This window comes from Diabrotica virgifera, chromosome 1 (assembly GCF_917563875.1).
Source record: "Diabrotica virgifera virgifera chromosome 1, PGI_DIABVI_V3a".
Lineage (NCBI taxonomy): Eukaryota > Metazoa > Arthropoda > Insecta > Coleoptera > Chrysomelidae > Diabrotica > Diabrotica virgifera.
This window is the reverse complement of record NC_065443.1, coordinates 189773407-189797372: the sequence shown is the minus strand read 5'-3', so window position 1 is coordinate 189797372 and position 23966 is coordinate 189773407. Positions and strand designations below refer to the sequence as shown.

At 32.4% G+C, this 23966-nt stretch overlaps 1 protein-coding gene across 2 annotated transcripts in view; it reads left to right on the top strand.

The window, feature by feature from the left end:
- The window catches only part of LOC114329229 (uncharacterized), a 1335969-nt gene that overhangs the window by 937185 nt on the left and 374818 nt on the right, over positions 1 to 23966 (top strand). For both annotated transcript variants that reach the window (XM_050641873.1, XM_028278274.2), the window contains one exon: positions 16425 to 16544. In XM_050641873.1, the coding sequence (XP_050497830.1) occupies positions 16436 to 16544 (109 nt within the window). In that variant the 5' untranslated portion in view covers positions 16425 to 16435. The remainder of the gene's footprint in view (positions 1 to 16424; positions 16545 to 23966) is intronic.

Below are 23966 nucleotides of genomic sequence, written 5' to 3'. Positions count from 1 at the left end.
ATGATTTCATTATTTTCTAATGTGATGTTCGATAGTTCGGTACCTATTGGCAGGTATTTTGTTTTTTCTGTATTAATTTCTAGTCACCACTTTCTATATTCTTCTTGTAATTTCCTTGCCATGTACTCTAAATCATCTTTATCGTTTGCTATAACAACCTGGTCATCAGCAAACTGCAATGTATATAAGCAAATCTCTCCAAGGTCTACGCCCATGCCTCTGCATTTTCGTTTCCACTCTTTCAATGCTTTTGCAACATATATTTTAAATAAGGTCGGTGATACACAACACCCCTGACGTAGACCTTTATTAACCAGGAAGCTTTGCGATAATCTGTTTTCAGTTTTTATTTGTGATGTTGACCCTTCATACAAATTTCTTAAGGCTTTTATTAAGGTGACACTAATATTCGTCTGTCGTAACACGTTCCAGAGTTTGTTTACAGGAACTGTATCGTACGCCTTCTGCAAATCAATAAACATGAGGTGGGTTTCTTGATTTGTGCTTAATTTTTTTTCTATTAGTTGTTTGAGGCAGAAGATTTATTGAGATTTAAGAATTTTTTGCATATAAAAAATATTTAGTCGCACATTAAACGTTGAGGGCACCACGGGTATTATGGATACGTTGACCGAAAGCGTTATTATCCTTATAATACCCTTGGTACCTTAATAATTATAATTACATACTATTCAAGGTAAAAAATACTGAAAAACGGAAAATGCGAAAAAGGTTTATTTATGAGATTTATGAAGCTTATAATATTGACTTTTTATACTTCGTCGTTAGGTTTTCTTTGGGTTCATTTTCATCGTTCATTCATCTATTCCTTATACGATCTGATATCGCATATAGGTACAGTTACGATCACTGAATAGTTTACACCTTAATTTTTATATTGTAATACTGTAAAATTGCAGTGTCGTACGGATCTGATAAATACCATAGTCAAAAAATATCAAAAAGTCAATATTTGTCAAAAATTTTGCGTGTTGAAAAATAAAATGAAACGATATCAAACTCCTCCAAAAATCTTCTTTGTATGCTTTCCATTTTGTTAAGTTTTTTTTTTTATTTAGCTTAATGCCTCGACAACTAATGGACCTTGGCATTTTTGTTAAATTTTATAACATATATTTATATTATTTTGATTTTTTAATTTTAATCAACCTATTCTAGGTACACCACTGGTAACGTCACTTTGACGTAAAAGGTGCGTTTAAACGAGGTAAAATTTAAAAAAAAACGGCTCCTAGATACGTTAGCCTGTAAACTATTCAATGATCGTAACTGTACATAATATCCTCTTGGGCGAAACAATAAAGCGCTAAAATCGGCCTTACCTCCGAAAAAAAAAACGACAAGACGGATCTTAATAATTCTTTTTGCATTCGATTCGTGAATGCGCCAGGAAAGTTTGTGGCCCCGAGACATGATATAATATTGAAAAACTGCATACAAAAAATGCATTCTTAAAGTGCATCTCAAACAGACAATAAAAAAAATTCAGAAGTCGTCAATTATCGGCGGAAATGAGTTCAATTTTGTTACTCGGGGGGTTTTTGGGGTCGATGAAAACGAATATTACGTCGAAAGTGATTTCCGGAGTACCTGGTGCCCAGGGTACCTACTGTTTACCCTTTGTACTCTTTAAAAATCAGTCAAAAATCATTACCCGGGGTTTTTTGGGGTAGTTAACGCCGAATATGACATCGGAAGTGATTTCCAGAGTACCTGGTGCCCAGGGTACCTACTGTTTACCTCGTCTTGTGGAGTTTTCGGCAAAAATATTATTAAAAAATTAGTCAAAAATAATTACTCGGGTTTTTTTGGGGTCGGTAACGACGAATATGCCATCGGAAGTGATCTACGGAGTACCTGGCACCCAGAATACCTACTGTTGACCTCGTTTTCTGGAGTTCTCAGCAAATTTATTAAAAAATTAGTCAAAATTCATTACGTGGGGGTTTTTGGGGTCTCTTTCGACGAATATGACATCGGAAATGATCTCCGCAGTACCTGGTGTCCAGGGTACCTACTGTTTACCTCATCTTATGGAGTTTTCGGCAAATTCATTAAAAAATTAGTCAAAAATCATTAGTCACGAGATAAACAGTAGGTACCAGGTGCACCAGGTACTCCGGAGATCACTTCCAATGTCATATTCGTCGTCAGAGACCCAAAAACCCCCTGAGTAATGAATTTTGACTAATTTTGTAATGAATTTGCCGAAAACTCCAGAATAAGTAGGTACCCTGAGCACCAGGTATTCTGGAGATCACGTCTGATGTCATATTCGTCGTAAGCTACCCCAAAAACTCCCAAGTAATTATTTTTGACTAATTTTTTAATAATTTTTTTGCCGAAAACTCCACAAGACGAGATAAACAGTAGGCACCCTGGGACCAGCTACTCCGGAAATCACTTTCGATGTCATATTCGTCGTTAGCGACCCCAAAAACCCCCGAGTAATGATTTTTGACTAATTATTTAATGAATTTGCCGAAAACCCCACAAGACGAGGTAAACAGTAGGTACCCTGGGCACCAGGTACTCCGGAGATCACTTTTGACGTCATATTCGTTTTCGGCGACCCCAAAAACCACCCGAGTAACAAAATTGAACTCATTTTCGCCGATAATTGACGAGTTCTGAATTTTTTTTATTGTCTGTTTGAGATGCACTTTAAGAATGCATTTTTTGTATGCTTCTTCTTCTTAACGTGCCCTATCAAGTCCCCTTGACGTTGGAGATTAACATGGCGAAACTGTCTCTGTCTCGAGCTATTCTAAATAGGTGTTCTGCTTTCTTTATTCCTGTCCACTCCCGGATATTCTTTAACCAAGAGGCCTGCTTTCTACCAATTCCTCTGCGTCCTTCGATTTTACCCATCATAATAAGTTGAAGAATATTATACCGGTCTCCCCTTACTACGTGTCCAAAATAGGCCATCTTTCTATATTTGATATTATCAAGCAGCTCGCGGGTAGCATTTGCTCTCTTAAGGACTGCCACATTTGTCAGCATAGCCGTCCATGGTATTTTCAGTATACATCTGTGCAGCCACATTTTAAAGACCTCCAAACGGTTATAGGTGGATATTTTTAATGTCCATGCTTCGACGCCATACAAGAGGACTGACCAAATGTAGCATTTAATCATGCGCTTTCGAAGTTGAAGTTGCAAGGTATCATTACAGAAGAATGACCTCATTTTTAAAAATGTCGTGCGAGCTATCTAGATTCTACATTTTATCTCTTTATCTGGATCTAGTTGTTCAGTAATATGGCAACCAAGATATTTAAAACTGGGTACTCTTTGAATTATATGACCATCAACATATAACCGTGAATCTTGATGGGCCAAATGGCTAAATACCATGTATTTTGTTTTTGAACAGTTTATATTTAGGCCAAACTCTCTTCCCACTGTGTCAATGGCATTTAAAAGGTGTAGTAATCCATTTATATCATCACTTAAAATAACTGTATCGTCTGCATATCTGATTGTATTTATCAGAATTCCATTAACTTTCACACCCCATTCCAAATTATGCAGCGTTTCCTTAAATATTCTATCTGAATATAAATTGAATAACAGTGGGGACAGTATACAACCCTGTCTGACACCTCTTTGTATTTTGCATATTTCTGTTGATTTTCCATTTATGCAAGCTGTCGCTGTTTGACGCCAGTATAATTTTTCTATGATTCGTACATCTTGACTATCAACTCCTTTATCCTTTAATATTTTAATTAATTTGTGATGTTGTACTCGACCAAAGGCCTTCTCATAGTCAATAAATACAGCAAAGTATTCCTTAAGATCTTCCCTTTGATCTCGGCATTTCTGCAATAACACATTTAGTGCAAAGAGTGCGCCCGGGTTCCCAATCCATTTCTGAAGCCAAATTGTGTTTCATCCTGGTCTTCTTCACATTTATCTCTGATTCTACTGTGAATGATACGTAGAAAGATTTTCAAAGTGTGGCTCATAAGGCTTATCATTCTATAATCGCTACAGTTTTTTGGACGTTGTTTTTTTGGTAGAGTTATGAATTCGGACTTTACCAATCTTCAGGGATATCACCAGTCGAATAAACATCATTGAAAAGTTTGACTAGTATTCCAATGTTTTCCTCATTTATGATCTTTAACATTTCTGTAGGTATGTTGTCGGGACCAACGGCTTTCTTGTTTTTTGCCAATTTTATAGCATGTAGTATTTCTGATTTCAGTATTTCTGGTCCTTCACCTTCATCTAAAGTCTCCAGTTCTTCGAGTGTATCATCATTATACAGTTCATTTATACAGGGTGTTTCATTAATAATTGTCCAAATAGTAACTGGAGAAACCTTAGCACAAAATACAAAGATTTAACCTAAAACACTTAAATAAAATGTGGTTCCTTACTGAGTTACAGGGTGTTTTATCTAAAAATTTAAAAGCTATTTTTTCTCAGCATTTTAAAACTATTCAACTTATCCTTTTCATACTTGGCAGAAAGTGCGACTACTAGACACTCTACTAAATTATGATAAACAAACATTTCTAGCTACTACCAGAGGCGTACGACAGGGGATGGTGAATGGTTGACCCTTCTCAAATTCTACGCCACTGGAGGAATTACTATTTTAGTGCCATTTTTAGATTCTACAATACTTTCTTCGAAAATAATATACTCTTCATTGGTAACAGTAAAGTCATTAGTTTTCGAGATATTTGAAGTTAAATATGAAACGGCACAGTTATTTTGATTAATTTATGATATGATTCATATGATTAAAATATAAAAATTATTTGTACCCAGTAATTTAAAACTATTTAGCGTATCCTTCTCATGCTTGGCAGAAAGTGTAGGTACTGTACACCGTACTAAATTAAGATAAATAAACGTTTCTAGCTACTACCAGAGGCGTACGACAGGGGATAGTGGCCGATTGACTCTTCCCAAATTCTAAGTTCATTGAAGTTGCCATTAAGTCATTGAAATGTGATCAACTCAATTTGGATCCCACGTGTTGGGAAACCTGTATACCTTACCTTAGGGCATTATCCTGTTTGCCATGTGACCATCACAGGCCTTTTTCTTGAAGTATGCACTTTTAAGGCATCTATATTTTATGTAAAGGGTTTTTACCCAGATATTTTTCTTTTGTGGCTCAGCTAGCATCCAGTTTATCGAACACTGATGATGATTTTTTATAAAAATCGAAAACGTTTTGTTGTGATGTAGCCCTTTTAAGGGATTTTTAATAAAAAATTTTTATACCTTTTACAAAGGATTTCTTTCCAATTTACTGACGAAATTGTTATTTTAGTGTAATTTTTTGATTTTGCAATAGTTTTTATGTAAATAATATACTCTTCATTCGTAACGATAAAATTATTAGTTTTTGAGATATTTGACATTAAAAATGAAGCGACACAATAGACTGATCAAAATAACCGTGTCGTTTCATTTTTAACTTCAAATATCTCGAAAACTAATGACTTTATCGTTACGAATGAAGAGTATATTATTTTCATGGAAAATATTGGAGAATCCAAAAATTAAACTAAAATAGCAATTTCGCCAGTGGCGTAGAATTTGGAAAGGGTCAACCATTCACTTTCCCCCATCGTACGCCTCTGGTAATAGCCATAAACGTTTATTTAACATAATTTAGTAGCTTGTACAGTACCTATACTTCCTGGCAAGTATGAAAAGGATACATCGAATAGTTTTAAAATGCTGAGCAAAAATAGTTTTTAAATTTTTAGATAAAACACCCTGTAACTCAGTAAGGAACCACATTTTATTTAAATGTTTTAGGTTAAATCTTTGTATTTTGTGCTAAGGTTTCTCCAGTTACTATTTGGACAATTATTAATGAAACACCCTGTATAATTATACCAGGTAGTTCGAATTTCGTGTTCGTCTATTATCATTTTTCCCGACGAATCAGTTATAGTGTGTGGAGTTTTCTTATGATAAAGACCAGCTACTTCTCTAACTTTTTTAAACACATTAAACATATCATGTTTTTCATTCAACTTTTCTAATTCCTTGCATTTATCCTCCATCCATTTTTCTTTAGCTACCTTTATCTTTTGTTTAATTAGTTTCTGTTTTTCTTTGTATTCTGTTTTGTTATCTTTCAGTTTTCTTCTCTGCTCCATCAATTTCAGGATTTCATCAGTCATCCATTGTTGTTTTTTGTGCCTCTGCATCGTTGTTGTATATTTTTCCATTACTTTCCAGGTAAGATCTTTAAACGTGTTCCATATTTCTGTATTGTTTTCATTTGTTGAATTCTTTAGCTGATTATTCAGGTCATTTTCTATTAGCGTTTTGTTGGATGCTGATATATGTAATTTTGGTGTTTTGGGGCTTTCTTCGACTTTTTTGAGCTTCACTTGGATGTGAGCTATTAGAGGGTTATGGTCTGAACCGATATCTACACCAGGATATGTCGTTGATCTCGTGACACCATTCTTAAATCTCTTGTTTACTAGAATATAATCTATCTGATTTCTAATTATATGAAGTGAGTTACTCCTGGTCCCTTCCATGTATATAATCTTCTTTTGTGTAATTTGAACCATGTATTTGCGATTATCATGTCATGTTCTTGACAGAACTGGTATAATCTATCGCCTCCTTCATTGCCCTCCCCTAGTCCATATTCACCTATCAGGTCAGATCTTCGTCCTTGACCAATTTTCGCGTTAAAATCTCCAATAATATATGTGATTTCGTTCCATTTTAGATGGTTAAGTGTCTGTTTTAATTGACTATAGAATGATTCAACATCATTGTCATATTTCTTTTCTGAAGTACGGGCATATATCTGGATAACATTGACATTAAATGGTTTACTATTTAATTGGAGTATCGCTAGTCTGTCATTCACAGGTACAAAATTTTTAACATATTTCTTGAATTTAGATGTTATAAATATGCCAACTCCATTCCTATGATGTACGTCATCTTCTACACTTCCAGAATAGTATAGTGTGCCTTCATCTTGTTCACATGTTCCCGCTCCATGCCAGCGGAGCTCACTGATGCCCATTATATCAATTTTTAAGCGTTTAACCTCGTGAACTAAGTTACCGAGCTTGCCTGCTGCATAGAGGCTTTTAACATTCCATGTGCCTAATCTGATTGTACTGCTAGACATTTTTAAAGTTGTCGTACTTTTTAAATTGTAGGGGTTTCGTGTGGTGACGGCCGGGAAGGCCCTACAGTCTGGTGCGCACCCTTCCCTGCCGGATCTTGGTTTCCGAGATCCATGATCAGTAATACTCTGATTATGTTTGGATTGCGCCATGTTAACTTTACTCGGGAGAAATAATTGGAGTGGTTTCCCGTTGCCTTCCCCAATGATTTTTCTGGTGCATTAGGTTTACTCCTGTGGGTTGGATAATCGGAAAGGATTTTTGGATATTTGGTAGGAAACTTGGATCGGGACATGACCTCCCCTATTTGGGTTTGGGGGATAGCCATGGCTTGCATGAGCAGGGTCGCGTCCCTGAAATATATCTGACTTACATCGGGGTCGTATAAGTGTATCTATCCGCTACTACTTTTTGTATGCAGTTTTTCAGTATTATATGATGGCTCGGGGTCACAAAGTTTCCTGGCTCATTCACGAATCGAATGCAAAAAGAATTATTAAGATTCGTCTTGTCGTTTTTTTTTTCGGAGGTTCAGTGCTTTATTGCTTCAACTATCTCTCTTGATTCTACTCGATTTAGATCATATTGCAATTCAGTTGCTTTTATTTCTTTACTTTAATTGTCGTTTTTAATTGAATCTTTCTAAATTTCCTATTTTTTATTTTATTTAATATATTATACTGCCCTGGATATTTTTAGTTTTTATTACACCAAAAAATGCTCAAATATTCCTATATTTTTGTAGGTTTTTCTTAAGAGGTATTTTGGGTTTAATAAATATTTATTTGTCACTTCAGGTATAAGCTATAACAGAACTAATAGATATAATTACTACAACGAGAAACGTGTCATTTGTTCAGTACACACCAGAAACACAACAACGCATATTATAATAGTTCAGAGTTGTGTAGACAAACAGCTTTCATAATAATAATAACGATCGCTAATATTACGCTCTGTGTTGAATTGAATCACCGTTTTGATTACCATTGAACTGGAAGCTTTCCCACAGCCTTGACGATACAAACTGGGTACTGGGTACATACATACACTCTGAATATACCCGGCAAGATACCTTCAAAGGTATCTGTGTCTTTTTGTATGGTGGTGGGGCCTTCTCGAGCTCCTTTTACAACAATGCTGGTATGTATTTAAAAAAGAAGATGTAGCTTGTAGTAATTAATGTCGTGAAAAATAATTTGTCATTGTGAAAAAATAAATTTATTAATGTCCCTTATATTTACTTTCACCTTAAACTAGGTTATTTTTACAAGAACGTAGTTTTTTTACACCGGTGTGACGAAAAAATTTTTAGCCAAATAAAAATTGAACATGAGAAAACATGATAACATCTTTTTTAAATAAAATTTAAAATATTAAAACCGAGCTGTGATATTTACAATAATACAGTCGAACCCGCTTATTAGAATACCGGTTATAGGAATATCCTGCTTTAAGTAATAGAAATTTGAGGTCCCAAAACGTTTCTGCTAGCCACCGATGGTCGGTGAATATCTCGGTTATAGGAATACTTTTGCTTGGAATGAAGGTCATTCCAATAAGTGGATTCCACTGTATTATAATGTTTTTTACCAATCATTATTATGTTCATGTTTTAAGTAGGATTTAAAAAGATTTGTTTGAGTTTGCCGCGTAAATAAATGTATATCGTAGCTTTCATGCGGGAAAATTAACCAAGCTATTCTAAATCCTACTTTAGACCAAGAAGCATTGAACATGACCAATCCGATTTTAACGAAATGAATGCATGCAAGCATGATTAGAGACATCACATTAAACGCACATACACACGCGCGCGCGCCCGCGCACCCATCCGCACACTTACTCAATCACTCACACGCAGTAATTTGCTCTACTAACCTTTACCACTATGTCTAATCGTAGGTACTACTTATTCTCATTCATCGGCCGACCTGATACACCTGATAGAGGAGGGCATTTAGCACAAAATAAAGAGATTTTTAAATAGGTACAGCACCTAGAGACTTGCAACTTTTTGCATCATGTTCAGGACGATATCAAGAAAAAAGTCTACGTAAAATACAGAGAATAGAAATACATACCTATTAGCTGCATTTTAAAATGCATAAACGTAAAAATTCCTCGAAACTCCAAAAGATGACGTGAATCTAGATAGTCCAGAAAGCCACTGCGCATCCGCTAGGAAAAATATTCTAATTCGGATTTTTTGCACAATCTTACTCGAAAAGGACTCCTTTTAACAAATTTGCATGTTGCCAGGACCAAAAGGTGGTCAAAAATTTTTTAAACGTTTTTTTTTTGTTTTTTTCCTAAAATTATTTTTTTGCACCGAAAAAAGTTTTTTTTAGGTTTTTTGGATCATTCCAAACAGAAAAGGTATTTAGTGACTTTTCTCTAAAAATAATAGTTTTTGACATATAAGGGATTAAAAATTGAAAAATTGCGAAATCGGCTACTTTTAACCCTCAAAAACTATGTGAAAAACTAAAAATTTTAATGTTGCCAAGGTAGATAGATATTCTTTAAACATCGATTGATGAAATCCCGAAGAGTTTTTTGCAATGCAATATTCAAAACTCCTTTGTTTTTTAATTGCTAATCAAGCGTGCGCGACACTATTTTACACCAACAGTATGGTGCAAATGAAAGGAATAAATTCGATATTTTGTAAACCGGCAACTTTAAGGAAAAATCCCGAAACAGGTCGATTTTTATTTTTAAGTTATGATATTGTGGCATATATGGTATACTAGTGATGACGTCATCCGTCTGGGCGTGATGACGTAATCGATGATTTTTTTAAATGAAAATAGGGGTCGTGTGCTAGCTCATTTGAAAGTTTCTTCAATTTTCTATTCAGTAATATAAACATTTACATAATTATTTATACAGGGTGTCCACAAAATTTTTTTTAAATTAAATTATTTGACAAAAAAAGAAGTAGACGGATACCCTGTATAAATAATTATGTAAATGTTTACATTACTGAATAGAGAATTGAAGAACCTTTCAAATGAGCTACCACACGACCCCTATTCTCATTTAAAAAAACCATCGATTATGTCATCACGCCCAGATGGATGACGTCACTAGTATACCATATATGCCACAATATCATAACTTAAAAATAAAAATCGACCTGTTTCGGGATTTTTCCTTAAAGTCACCGGTTTACGAAATAACGAATTTATTCCTTTCATTTGCACCATACTGTCGGTGGAAAATAGTGTCGCGCACGCTTGATTAGCAATTAAAAAACAAAGGAGTTTTGAATATTGTATTGCAAAAAACTCTTCGGGATTTCATCAATCGTTGTTTAAAGAATATCTACCTACCTTGGCAACATTAAAATTTTCAGTTTTTCACATAGTTTTTGAGGGTTAAAAATGGCCGATTTCGCAATTTTTCAATTTTTAATCTCTTATATGTCAAAAACTATCATTTTTAGAGAAAAGTCACTAAAGACCTTTTCTGTTTGGAATGATCCAAAAAACCTAAAAAAACCTTTTTCCATGCAAAAAAAATAGTTTTAGGAAAAAAACAAAAAAAAAACGTTTAAAAAATTTTTGACCACCTTTTGGTCCTGGCAACATGCAAATTTGTTAAAAGGGGTCCTTTTTGGGTAAGATTGTGCAAATAATCCAAATTAGAATATTTTTCCTAGCGGATGCGCAGTGGCTTTCTGGACTAAGACAGCAGATGCTCCGGGTGTCGTTTCTGATAGCGTATTTGTTTTCAGCAACCTCAAAACTGCCCGAGTAATCTATTTTATCTTTTTCTATTTTATATCTTTTTTTCTATTTTATGTGTAATCTATTTTCTAATAGACTTTTTCCTGAAATCAGTCTGAACATAATGCAAAAAGTTGCGAGTCTCTAGGTGCTGTATTTAGAAATCGATGTATTCCGGTGCTTTTAGTGCTAAATTCCCTGGTCTATGATACAAAGATACTTGAATGAATTTTTTTCAAAATTTATTATGCTAGTAATATTATTACTGTTTAGTCCAGTTTTTTTATTGATCAACATAATTTAAATAACAAGCTATTCTGATCCATCTTCAATACCGTCAATATACCTATAGGGCCGCCGAGAGGGGGGGAGTACAGCCGGTACATTTTACCGGAGCCCGGCGACATAAGGGGCCCGGCGTCGACCAGACCAAAGATGTAATTTTTCCCGTTTTTTGCTCTTCACTTTATGTGCATAATGCGTTTAATTAACACTCTGCTATCTTTTATATATGAGCTTTACGTCTATTTTAAAATATATTTTATTGTTTTATTCTAAAAACGACGCAAGAAGCTTGCCAGATTTTTGATGATTTGCCTGGGCCTAGTAGTGACGTGACTGATAATTTTGAGCCCGACGAAATATTTTGCTGTGAAATATTTACCTAATATTGTCAGAGATTTTTTAAGCAATTAAACAATTTAACCCGCTGAAGAGAAAATATCCTTTAGTTGTCTTTATCGCATTAAAAATGCTATGAGATCTACAATGAAATAGGATCGGTTAACTAGCCTAGCAACTTTTTACATTGATGATTTGGTAAAATCTTGCGATTTTTCGAAAATTATAGACATCTTTGCTAATCAAAAAACTCGAAAAGTACCTGTAAGTATTATAAAATTTTTCCCTATAAATACAGGGGGTAACAAAAATATAGGTCATAAATTAAACCACATATTCTGGGACCACAAATAGTTCGAATGAACCTAACTTACCTTAATACAAATATGCACACAAAAGAAGTTACAGCCCTTTGAAGTTACAAAATGAAAATCGATTTTTTTGAATATATCGAAAACCATTACAGATTTTTTGTTGAAAATGGACATGTGGCATTTTTATGGAAAGAACATGTTAAAGAAAAATTATAGTAAAATTTGTGCACCCCATAAAAATTTTATGGGTGTTTTGTTCCCTTAAACCTCCCCAAACTTTTGTGTCCGTTCCAAATAAATTATTATTGTGGTGCCATTAGTTAAATTCAATATTTTTAACTTTTTTGCTTCTTATTATTTTTTCGATAAGGCAGTTTTTATCGAGTTGCGGCTTCTTTTTTAATATGTTTACATACAATTTTTATGAGGATTTTGTTCCTTTAATCCCCCCAAATGTTTGTGTACGTTCCAATTAAACTATTACTGCGGTACCATTAGTTAAACACAGTGTTTTTAAAACTTTTTTGCCTCTTTGTATTTTTTTTTTGATAAAGCATCTTTTATCGAGATGTGGCTTCTTTTTTAATATGGTTCAAAATATACTTAAAAATGTAAATCATAAATAAATTTTCATATTATTACCAAGTCTCCATAATCGTACTTTACCATATACAAATATGTGGTGGATTTGACAAATATTCAAATATCTCGATAAAAACTGACTTTTGGAAAAAGTACTAAGAGACAAAAAAGTTTTTAAAAACTTGTGTTTAACTAATGGCGCTACAATAATAATTAAATTGGAACGTACACAAAAGTTTGGGGGGCTTAAAGGAACCAAACCCCCATAAAATTTGTATGGTGTGTCCAAATTTCATTATCATTTTTTCTTAAAATACTACTGCCATAAGAATACCACATGTCCATTGTCAATAAAAAATCTCTAATAGTTTTCGATATATTGGAAAAAATCGACTTTCATTTTGTAACTTCAAAGGGCTGTAACTTTTTTTTCGTGCACATTTGTACTAAGGTAAGTTAGGTTCAATCGAACTATTTTTGGTCCCAGAATATGCGATTAAATTTATGACCTGTATTTTTGTTACACCCTGTATAATCAAAATTTAATAAAATTAATAATTGAACTGTTTATTATTTATTATTGATAATTTTATTTCTTATAAAAATGAAACAATTTTTTTTGCTCTTCACTTTTTGCTCTTCACGTGTTACCGGGGCCCGCTCATCCCTCTCGGCGGCCCTGCCTATACCTATATAAATATGTTTTTGATAAATATATTTATTACATAATAATATTATAGGTACTTCTCGTATCAACTTCTCTATCAAGTCAGTACTTATTTTAAAATAACAGCTAGGCTATTAAAATCTATTCGCTAAAACGTATGTAGGTACAATGTGTTAACAAGTGACGATAATGGATTTGACAAGGACATTCGTAGGAGTTCTGAATGCAAAAATGGCAATTAATAAACTCCTCCGAAATCCATAATAAATTTGATGATTGTTTTTATTATAGACTCGTAGACCTCGATAAGGAATCGTGTCTAGGTAATGACATCACAAAAGGAGTAGAAAAATAAAAATACTGAATATTCTATTGTTTACGAATAATACATTTGAAAAATTTAACATTCCCTTAATTTCTATACGTCTCATTTGTTGTAAAAAGTAAATGTGCATTGCTTTTATTATAATTCTATAATAAAAGATTAGAATTAAAATAATTATATATTATAATTTAAATATGTAGTAATAAAAAAATAATGTAATATTATAATTTAAATAATGTGAACTGAAAATTTTGTAGGAGTTATAAAAAATATATTTATTATGAAACAAGTTTTGATTAACGAGAGAAAGAATAAGTCTACCTGGAGAAATGCATTTAATAGATAAAACTTTTGTGACCCTACATATTATTTAGGCCACCACAAGGACAGAAGAAAAAAATTATAATAAATAATAGGCCAATAAATCGATGGAACTTGGAAAAAACATAGAACGATTAACAATAAAATTAATCATGTTAGGTCGCGCTAACTTGTTTTTAGAAATTCTCGAAAAATTTCACAGCATCTCACGTTATATACCCGTCTCACAACAGGAAAAACAAATTATTTCGAAGGCACATGATATATGATGGACTAAAACACAATATGTATCTTGAACGGCAGCTGTTAGTCGTTGTTCTTATTTAACAGTGGCTACATACCTACAGTTGTAGGTATTGTTCGCAAAAAAAAACAAATGTTTTAAAATCTCCAAATATAAAAAGGCGCTGACGAACATCTATTAAGTTGAATGAGCTCCACAAAAATATCCTCCGCAAAACTGTAAATTCGTTTTTCTTTAAAATGGGGTTGTAACCTCAAATCTGATAATCGATAATCTGAACTGTGGCATGTATCATTACGAAAAACATTATACATGATATCGATATATAAAATGATGCCGGAATATCATTTTAACTGATAAGAAAATAATACGACAACATAATTATCGCGCTATTCAGAAATATCGTGTGACAGAAAGAAAAACTTTTTACCTTGATGAGACTTGGATTAACGCCGAACATAAAGTTGGCAACTTTGGCAAGATAAAACAGTAAAGTCCGTGGCACATGCTCAAATATTTGATCAAATTAGTTTAATCAAACTGGCGTAATGATGTCATATTCACAGTATGTAACAGTGTGACAGTAATTACAGTATGTAGAGCATTTAGTGTATTTTAAAAAGTTACACCATTCATACCATCGTTCAATCCCAGCTGGATAGGAAATTTTTCTTTATTAAAAATAAATAATAATAAAATTGGAAAAATTCTTTGTAAAAGGTATAAAAAATTTTTATTAAAAATCCCTTTAAGGACTACATCACAACAAAACGTTTTGGATTTTATAAAAAATCATCATCAGTGTTAGACCTAAAAGTAAGTATAACGGTTTTAATGAATGTAAAGTTGATGTTTAAATTTTGACTAAGGTTAAAGCAAGTTGGTTATACTTACAGATTGGATGCCAGCTGAGCCACCAAAGAAATATTCGGGTAAAAACCCTTTAAATATAATATGGATGCATTAAAGGTGCATACTTAAATAAAATGACTTAGGATGGATACATGGCAACAAGGGTAATGCCCTTAGGTAAGATATTGAATTTTCCAACACGTGGGATGCAAATTGAGTTGTTTACATAAATAATAATAAGTACATACAATAATTTCTATGAGAGGTTCGGATACAATTAGCGTCTCTTTGTAAAGACAATGAAGTCGACTTTACTAGGTAACCAAACATTTAATTAACACACACACTACACGTTACGTTTGATCGCGAAATCAACCGTAACATCCCAATAGGGATTTTCAACGCTTCTCATTTGTTTGGGGCGCTTGTCATATCTCATATATTAATATGTATTATACGACATATGACAAGTTCCCGAAACAAATGAGAAGCGTTGAAAAGCCCTATGGCCTTAGTTGTCGAGGCATTTAAGCTAAATAAAAAAAATGTCGTCTAATGAGGTATGACAATGACATTAATTTTCTCTTCTTACTTATTAGTTATTTGGCTTTTATTTATGATTCAACCTTTTCTTATCTGAAATGAAAATAAATAGGTTGAAAGTATATTAATGTATTTATAATAATCTGGATGCTGCATATTATATAAACAGGTTCTTTCTAGATATAAATGAATTCTTGTAGAAACATGTTCCTGGCTCTTAAGACATTTTAAACTTTTATTTTTATTTTATTTAACAAAATAGGAAGATGTAAACAACACACTGTCAACCAGAGAAAAAAAAATGAATTTCATCACGTCAACATCATGTCCAACTGCTGTTGTAATCTGTTTTTAGATATTTTTCGACCAAATTTCGAAAATTATATTTCTGTCTCTCCTGAAAAATGTTTTTGAGTTGTGACACTTTTCTTTCGGATGGGCGACGCGTTTTTCAGTATTTAGTATTTAGTACCGATCTTAATTTCGCGAACAAGAATTATGACGTCAATCTGTAAGGAACGCAATATTGCACAACATGAATTGGAGACATTAGTCGGTGTAAACCTTTTAGTGAAAGTTGTTTTTTGGGGACAATTATGTTCCGTTTGGGAATTAAACTATTTTATTTAAATAGAGTAAGTACGCACTGTAAGCAATATCCGCATAATGTTAAAGTAATTTTTTTTGCTTGATCTACTGGGACTACTTGCCTACAGTTGTTTACGTCTACAGAAGCCATAATTAGAACATTTGTGAATAATTCCCGTTCTTCAGCTTTGTTAGGATGAATATAAAGTTTAACACTGAATTAAAATAAATGTACTACATGCTTTCAATACCGGTAATCAAATATGCTTGTCATCTTAATGGTACAATAATTGCCCTGTATTTCACGTTGATTTAAATGGGTTACGATAATCCAGTGGTACTAACACGACAGCTTTAAAGAATAAAAAATAATGCTTTATTATAACATCGACATTCACTGGTCACACCATATTATTATCTGTTACACTTTTAATGAGCCCGGAAAATAATTGAGTGTGTTTTTGTTTCAGTGGCGCACGTGATGTGGTCCTCGCGGGGGTGGGGGTGGCGCTCCCCCCTTCCCCTGGTATTTCGGTGTCTGGCGCAAGCCCTCGCCACCGGCTTCCACCGATTCCTAGCAAGATTTTCAGGTCAGTAACCCCTTATTTTTAAGTTGTGCACCTATATACTCATCTTCATAGGTGTATTCGGCGTTGCCGACTTTTGGTCAAATATGAAAGATCTGCGATATTAATACAAAAATAAACGCAATTATAAAATACTAAACTTGTCTTTGTTTGCTCATGTATCAATAAAAATCATAGCAGAAAGATTAATTTTAAATGGAGTATCGTGCAAATTGCGTAAAGAGTGATAGACCAGGACGGATCTGTGAAAAAACGTCTATTTTTGGATGTGCGAGGTGGCATTCGGATTTTTGCAGATAAAGTTAGGTGACAACTTCAACAATAATAATTGACTTATGCTCCTTCTCAAATATGCCCTTAACATTAATAAAAAAATTAGAATATTTAAAAATTTCGAAAAACATCGATTTTTGCTACTTTCTTTGCTTATAACTTTAAAAGGATTCATTTTGGAACAAAGTCGTAGGGAAATAAAATAAAGAGAATTGAATTTTGTATAATAAACGACTGGTTAAAAATGTCTTAAATTATTACCATTTCTGCAAAATAGCAATAAATACAAAATAAAGGGCCAAAATAAGCCTGTTTTTATTCAATGGTTTTCAACCACTTTGGTTGTACTTAGAACTTTCGTAATTCGCTTAGAAAATTATTACAACATACTTAAATCGTTCACCAAATTTCATTAAAATCGACCTGATAGATTTTGCAGAATAATTTTGCAATAATTTTTTTTTAAAAACATTAAAATTTTTTAAAAACTTTCTGAAGAAAAAGTAGACTATGTATTTAGAAGTTTGCTAATTTTTTTTACATATAAAGAGGTTCTCTACCTATCTAATACACTTTACAGAATTAAAATCGGATTATTTAAGCGGCCTCAGCACTGTTTTAAGGTTATAAAAAATTTTTTTGCTTATAAACAAATACAGTGAGGACATTTGAGTTGGCATAAATTCATTTTCTCGAGAATAGGCGTCTCTGGAGGTAAATCCCGAAACAGGTGGATTTTTATTTTTAAATTCTAATTTTTTGGTATATATATCATACTAGTGACGTCATCATCTGGGAGTGATGACGGAATCGGTGAATTTTTTAAATGAGAATAGGTGCCGTGTAATAGCTCAATCGAAAGGCTATTCAATTTTGTGTTCACTAATATTAACATTAACATAATTATTTATACAAAAGTTTGAATTAAAAAATTTTTTAATTAAATTAATTCCAATATTTAGATTACATCATCACACCCGGATGGATGACGTCACTAGTATGATATTTATGCCAAAAAATTATAATTTAAAAATAAAAATCGATCTGTTTCGGAATTTATCTCCAGAGTTGCCCATTCTCAAGAAAATGAATTTATTCCAACTCAAATGTCCTCACTGTATTTGTTTATAAGCCAAAACATTGTTTATAACTTTAAAACAGTGCTGAGGACGCTTAACTAATCCGATTTTAATTCTGTAAAGTGTATTAGATAGGTAGAGAACCTCTTTATATGTAAAAAAAATTAGCAAACTTCTAAATGGTATACTTTTTTGTTCAGAAAGTTTTTAAAAAATTTTAACTTTTTTAAAAAAATTTAGATTGCAAAATTATTATGCAAAATCTATTAGGTCGATTTTAATGAAATTTGTTGGACGGTTTAATAGGTCGGGATCCCGCGTCGGAAAAAAAGTTGATTAATAGTAAGCTAAAAATTTGTTAATAGCTTAAGGGTGTCTAGTCGGATAAACTTTGATATATGGGAACACTGGAACAGGGGCAGTTTTAATTGTGGAACAGGTTAAAAATTTGGAACGGTCAGACCACGAAAACGGCACATTTATTTTGTCCGACAGAATAGACTTAAACTCTTTGAACAGAGATTAAACTCTCATGCAAAAATCAGACTGCTATTTATCACCTGTCATAATTCCTGTCATTTGAAATATTCTACATGTTCCACTCATTAAAACGACCATTTGGTGATAAATAGCAGTCTGATTTTTGCATGAGAGTTTAATCTCTGTTCGGAGAGTTTAAGTCTATTCTGTCGGACAAAATAAATGTGCCGTTTTCGTGGTCTGACCGTTCCAAATTTTTAACCTGTTCCACAATTAAAACTGCTCCTGTTCCAGTGTTCCCATATATCAAAGTTTATCCGACTAGACACCCTTAAGCTATTAACAAATTTTCAGCTTGCTATTAATCAACTTTTTTTTCATACGCGGGATCCCGACCTATTAAACCGTCCACCAAATTTCATTAAAATATACCTAATAGATTTTGCATAATAATTTTGCAATCTAAATTTTTTTAAAAAAGTTCAAATTTTTTAAAAACTTTCTGAACAAAAAGTAGACCATTTAGAAGTTTGCTAATTTTTTTTTACATATAAAGAGGTTCTCTACCTACCTATCTAATACACTTTACAGAATTAAAATCGGATTAGTTAAGCGTCTTCAGCACTGTTTTAAAGTTATAAACAATGTTTTGGCTTATAAACAAATACAGTGAGGACATTTGAGTTGGAATAAATTCATTTTCTTGAGAATGGGCAACTCTGGAGATAAATTCCGAAACAGATCGATTTTTATTTTTAAACTATAATTTTTTGGCATAAATATCATACTAGTGACGTCATCCATCCGGGTGTGATGACGTAATCTAAATATTGGAATTAATTTAATTAAAAAAAAAAAGAATTTTTATATCAAACTTTTGTATAAATGTCTTCCTGTAGTTGGCTGTATACCATGTAATACAAAAAACAGTAAAATCCTTTATAAAAGGTATATTTAAAAAGTTTACTAAAGGTTTAAGTATGTTTTAAGGATTTTTTAAGCGAATTATTAAGGTTCTAAGTGCAACCAAAGTGGTTGAAAAACATTAAACAAAAACAATCTTTTTGCCCCCTTATTTTCTATTTGTTGCTATTTTGCAGAAAGGGTAATAATTTAAGACATTTTAAACGAGTCGTATATTATACCAAATTCAATTATCTTTATTTTCTTTCCCTACGACTTTGGTCCAAAATTAATCGTTTTAATGTTATAAGCAATGAAAGTAGAAAAAAATCGATATTTTTCGAAATTTTTAAATATTTTAATTTTTTTATTAATGTTCCGGGCGTATTTGAGAAGGAGCATAAGTCAATTATAATTATTGAAGTTGTCACCTAGCTTTATTTGCAAAAATCTGAATGCCACCTCTCACATCCACCTCAAAACAGATCCGCCCTGGTCTGTGAATCTTACGGTCTAAAAATAAACCAAAGAAGAAAACCAAACACTTTTTGCAAAACACAGGAGAATGCTTGCTGATCAAACCAGAAGAAACCCTCGGCACGTTTTAACTTGGAGTTATATTCCAGGAAACGAGGCCAAAAAGCACTTGAAAAATCGAAAAATTACTGACCGCCATTTTGTTTACTGGGATATCTGGGGGAAATCAATAGAAAAGGCGTACCATCTTGTGGGTATCGAAATTTTTACTGCGTTATGGTTTTTTATTAACATTTAAGCAAAAAAATAGACTTTTTCATTCGTTTTAATATTCTGACAGAACTACGCATCATTGATGAACACGTTTAACTGACGACTTTCTTAAAAATACTTGCTCTTTAAAATGAGGTTTTCTATATTAAAAAATACTTATAAACAAAAAAGTTATTGCAGATTAAATCCCAAAGTAAGCATTTTTGTCAATTGTTCATAATTTTTAAAATAAACAATAAAACTATTTGAAACATGTTTATTTTTAGTTTAGTTTTTATGCAGTTACTATATGTGCTAAAGATGGGGCCGATCAGTCAAGTAGTTTTTAAACAATTTTATTTGTCAAATAAACATTTTTTTCCCTGTTTTTAACAACAGTAAAATGTATTTTAAAATAAATTACTTACATTCTTCTTTTTGTCTCAATTAATTTAACTAAAAAAATTTTTTTGGACACCCTTTATAAATAATTAGATTAATGTTTATATTGCTGAATAGAGAATGAAATACCTTTTCAAATGAGCTATCACGTGACCCATATTCTCATTTTTTTTAAATCATCAATTACGTCATCACGCCCAGATGGATGACGTCACTAGTATGATATATATGCCAAAAAATCGTAATTTAAAAATAAAAATCGACCTGTTTCGGGAATTTCTAATAGTATTGTTTATTTAGCTAATAATTAATTTCTGCGTTATAGTCCAAGTAATGAAGCTTAAAATAGGACAAAACCTCGCAATTTTTACAGAATAGATCGATTTGCTTGAAAATTTGAGAATAAGTAGTGGATAGTCCAAGGACCAAAATCTATATGATGCCAAAAGGCGCTTTTATCATGGGGGTGGTTGCCACCTCATCTCGAGGGTGGAAATTTTGTATTATATTTTAATCACAAAAGTTGGTAAAAACGTTCATTCTAAGCAAAAACTTTCTATACATTTTTTTGATAAAATTGATAGTTTTCGATTTATTCGCTATAGAAAAAGTTAGTTTTATATCGAAAAAATCAATGTTTTTAATAAGTTTTCTGCTAATAACTCCAAGAGTTTTCGTTGTATCAAAACAACCTTACTTAACAAAAATATACCCTTTGAAAAAATAAACAAAAAATGTTTTTTCAATTTTCTTTAAGAACAATATAATCGAGCTATACTTAATTATATGTTGGCTCTTCTTCGTCAAATGCTAAAAATTGTAGTTTCAAAGTCAAAAGACGGGAAAACTATGCATTTTCGAGGACAACTTGTTTAAACTAATTAAAGTACTTAAAAATATCTATCTCCATAAATAAGAAAAAAGTCTATAGCTCAAAAATTAAGTGACTTATGATGAAAAGACTATCAGTCCCTATTTTTCTCAGCGAAAAAGTGATCGCAGGCAACCCCCTAATAACCACCCTAATTAAAATTAGTCATTGACCTTATTTGGTCTTTTTTATTTATGTATTATTAATAGGTTCTAGAAGTTTGACCGGCTTAGAATGATACTTTTTAAAAAAATGGAGTTATAAGCAAATAACGAATTTTTGTAGTTTGGAAAAAAATGGCCTTTTCTTCGGTTTTCACTCGGTTTTCAAAAATTTTTTCTAGGTCAAAAATTGAGTGAGCTATTGACAATTAAAACTTGTAATGACTTGCAAAAACCACCTTTACCAACCCTTTCAAAGTCAGCTTTTTTTGCGATTGAGGATTTTAATATTAATAGGCTTATAGATCGTGCAAAAGCCTACGAAATTATTTTTTACCAAACTTTCTAAGATAAAAAATAAAAAGTGACGGTTAAAAAATTAATAAATTTTTTTCAAAAAAAAAAGGGAGAAATCCAATTGGAAGTATAATAATGTAAATTAGCTGTGTTTTTAGTGATTGGCCTTATTTCTTCTCATTTATTTATGTATTATTAATATATTCTAGAAGTTTGACTGGCTTAGAATGATCATTTTTTAAAAAACTAGAGATAAAAGCGAATAACGAATTTTTGTAGTTTGGTAAAAAATGCCATTTTCTTCAGAATAGAAAGATTAACATCAGAGATACGAAAAAATGTTATAATATAAAATTTTAGGTTATCTTATTCCCAAGAACCTAGTTTGAAAAATATTTTTCTACGGCAAAAATTAACGCACCACCTTAAAAATGGGACATTTTTGATGTCTTGTATTTCCTAAACCTGTTGTCCGATTTTAGTGATTTTTTTAATATGTTATAGCTTTATTCTTCAAGAATATCGATGTAATAATATTGTTGCTAAACAGATAAGTGTCATTGTATACCGGGTGTAACAATGATAGTGTGTTTTTTCCTCAAAGTTTGGAACACCCTGTGGAATATTCTGGCGTATATAAAATATTGAAATTAAAACTCAACTGTGGCCTTATGCTTTCTTAACATTATTCTTTTTGATTCATTAGCTTATGTTGGATAATAAAAAAGTTAGGTACCTTAACAACTAGCCATGTTTTTCATCAATACAGGGTGTTTCTAAATAAGTGCGACAAACTTTAAGGGGTAATTCTGCATAAAAAAATAATGACCATTTGCTTTATAAACATATGTCCGCAAATGCTTCGTTTCCGAGATACGGGATGTTGAATTATTTCTTACCAACTGACGATTTATTTATTGCTCTAAAACCGGATGAGATATGCAAATGAAATTTGGTAAGTTTTAAGAGGTAGTTAGTGCGCATTTTTTGGCATACAACTAAGAATTTGATATTCACCATTGGCGTGCATACGGGTCATATTACCGATATGCACGCCAATGGTGAATATAAAATTCTTAATTGTATGCCAAAAAATGTGCAATAACTACCTCTTAAAACCTACCAAATTTCATTTGCATATCGTAACCGGTTTTAGAGCAATAAATAAATCGTCAGTTTGTAAGAAAAAATTCAACATCCCGTATCTCGGAAACGAAGCATTTGCGGACACATGTTTATAAAGCAAACGGTCATTATTTTTTCATGCGGAATTATTCCTTAAAGTTTGTCGCACTTATTTAGAAACACCCTGTATTGATGAAGAACGTTGCTAGTTGTTGAAGTACCTAACTTTATTATTATCCAACATAAACTAATGAATCAAAAAGCATAATGTTAAGAAAGCATAAGGCTACAGTTGAGTTTTAATTTCAATATTTTATATGCGCCAGAATATTCCACAGGGTGTTCCAAACTTTGAGGAAAAAACACACTATTATTGTTACACCCGGTATACAATGACACTTATCTGTTTAGCAACAATATTATTACATCGATATTCTTGAAGAATAAAGCTATAACATATTAAAAAAATCACTAAAATCGGACAACAAGTTTAGGAAATACAAGACATCAAAAGTGTCCCATTTTTAAGGTGGTGCGTTAATTTTGGTGCTTAGTGTATATCGAAAAACATTGATTTTTTCTATACAAAACTAACACCTTCGATAGCGAGTAAATCGAAAACTATTAATATTATCAAAAAAATGTATAGGACTTTTTTGCTTAGAATGAATGTTTTTATTAACTTTTGCGGTCAAAGTATAATAAAACATTTCCACCCCCGGGATGGGGTGGCAACCACCCCCATGGTAAAAGCGCCTTTCGCCATCATATAGATCTTGATCCTTGGACTATCCACTACTTATTCTCAAATTTTCAAGCAAATCGATCCATTCTGTAAAAATTGCGAGGTGAAAAGCTTCGGTTCCTGGCCTATTACTTTATGGGCGCACTGTAGAGTGTATTGCTGTATCACCGATCTTCGTAAATATATTCTATCTAGTTATCTACCTATCTAATGTACTTCATTCAAAGTACTTCATATACTTCAAACTAAAGAAGTTAAAGAGCCCTAGCTCCAATAAAATCATGGATACAAGGCGGCTCAAACAAGACAACACATATGCGGAAACGAAATTTAAAATAAACGAGAACTTAAGGAAAGTCA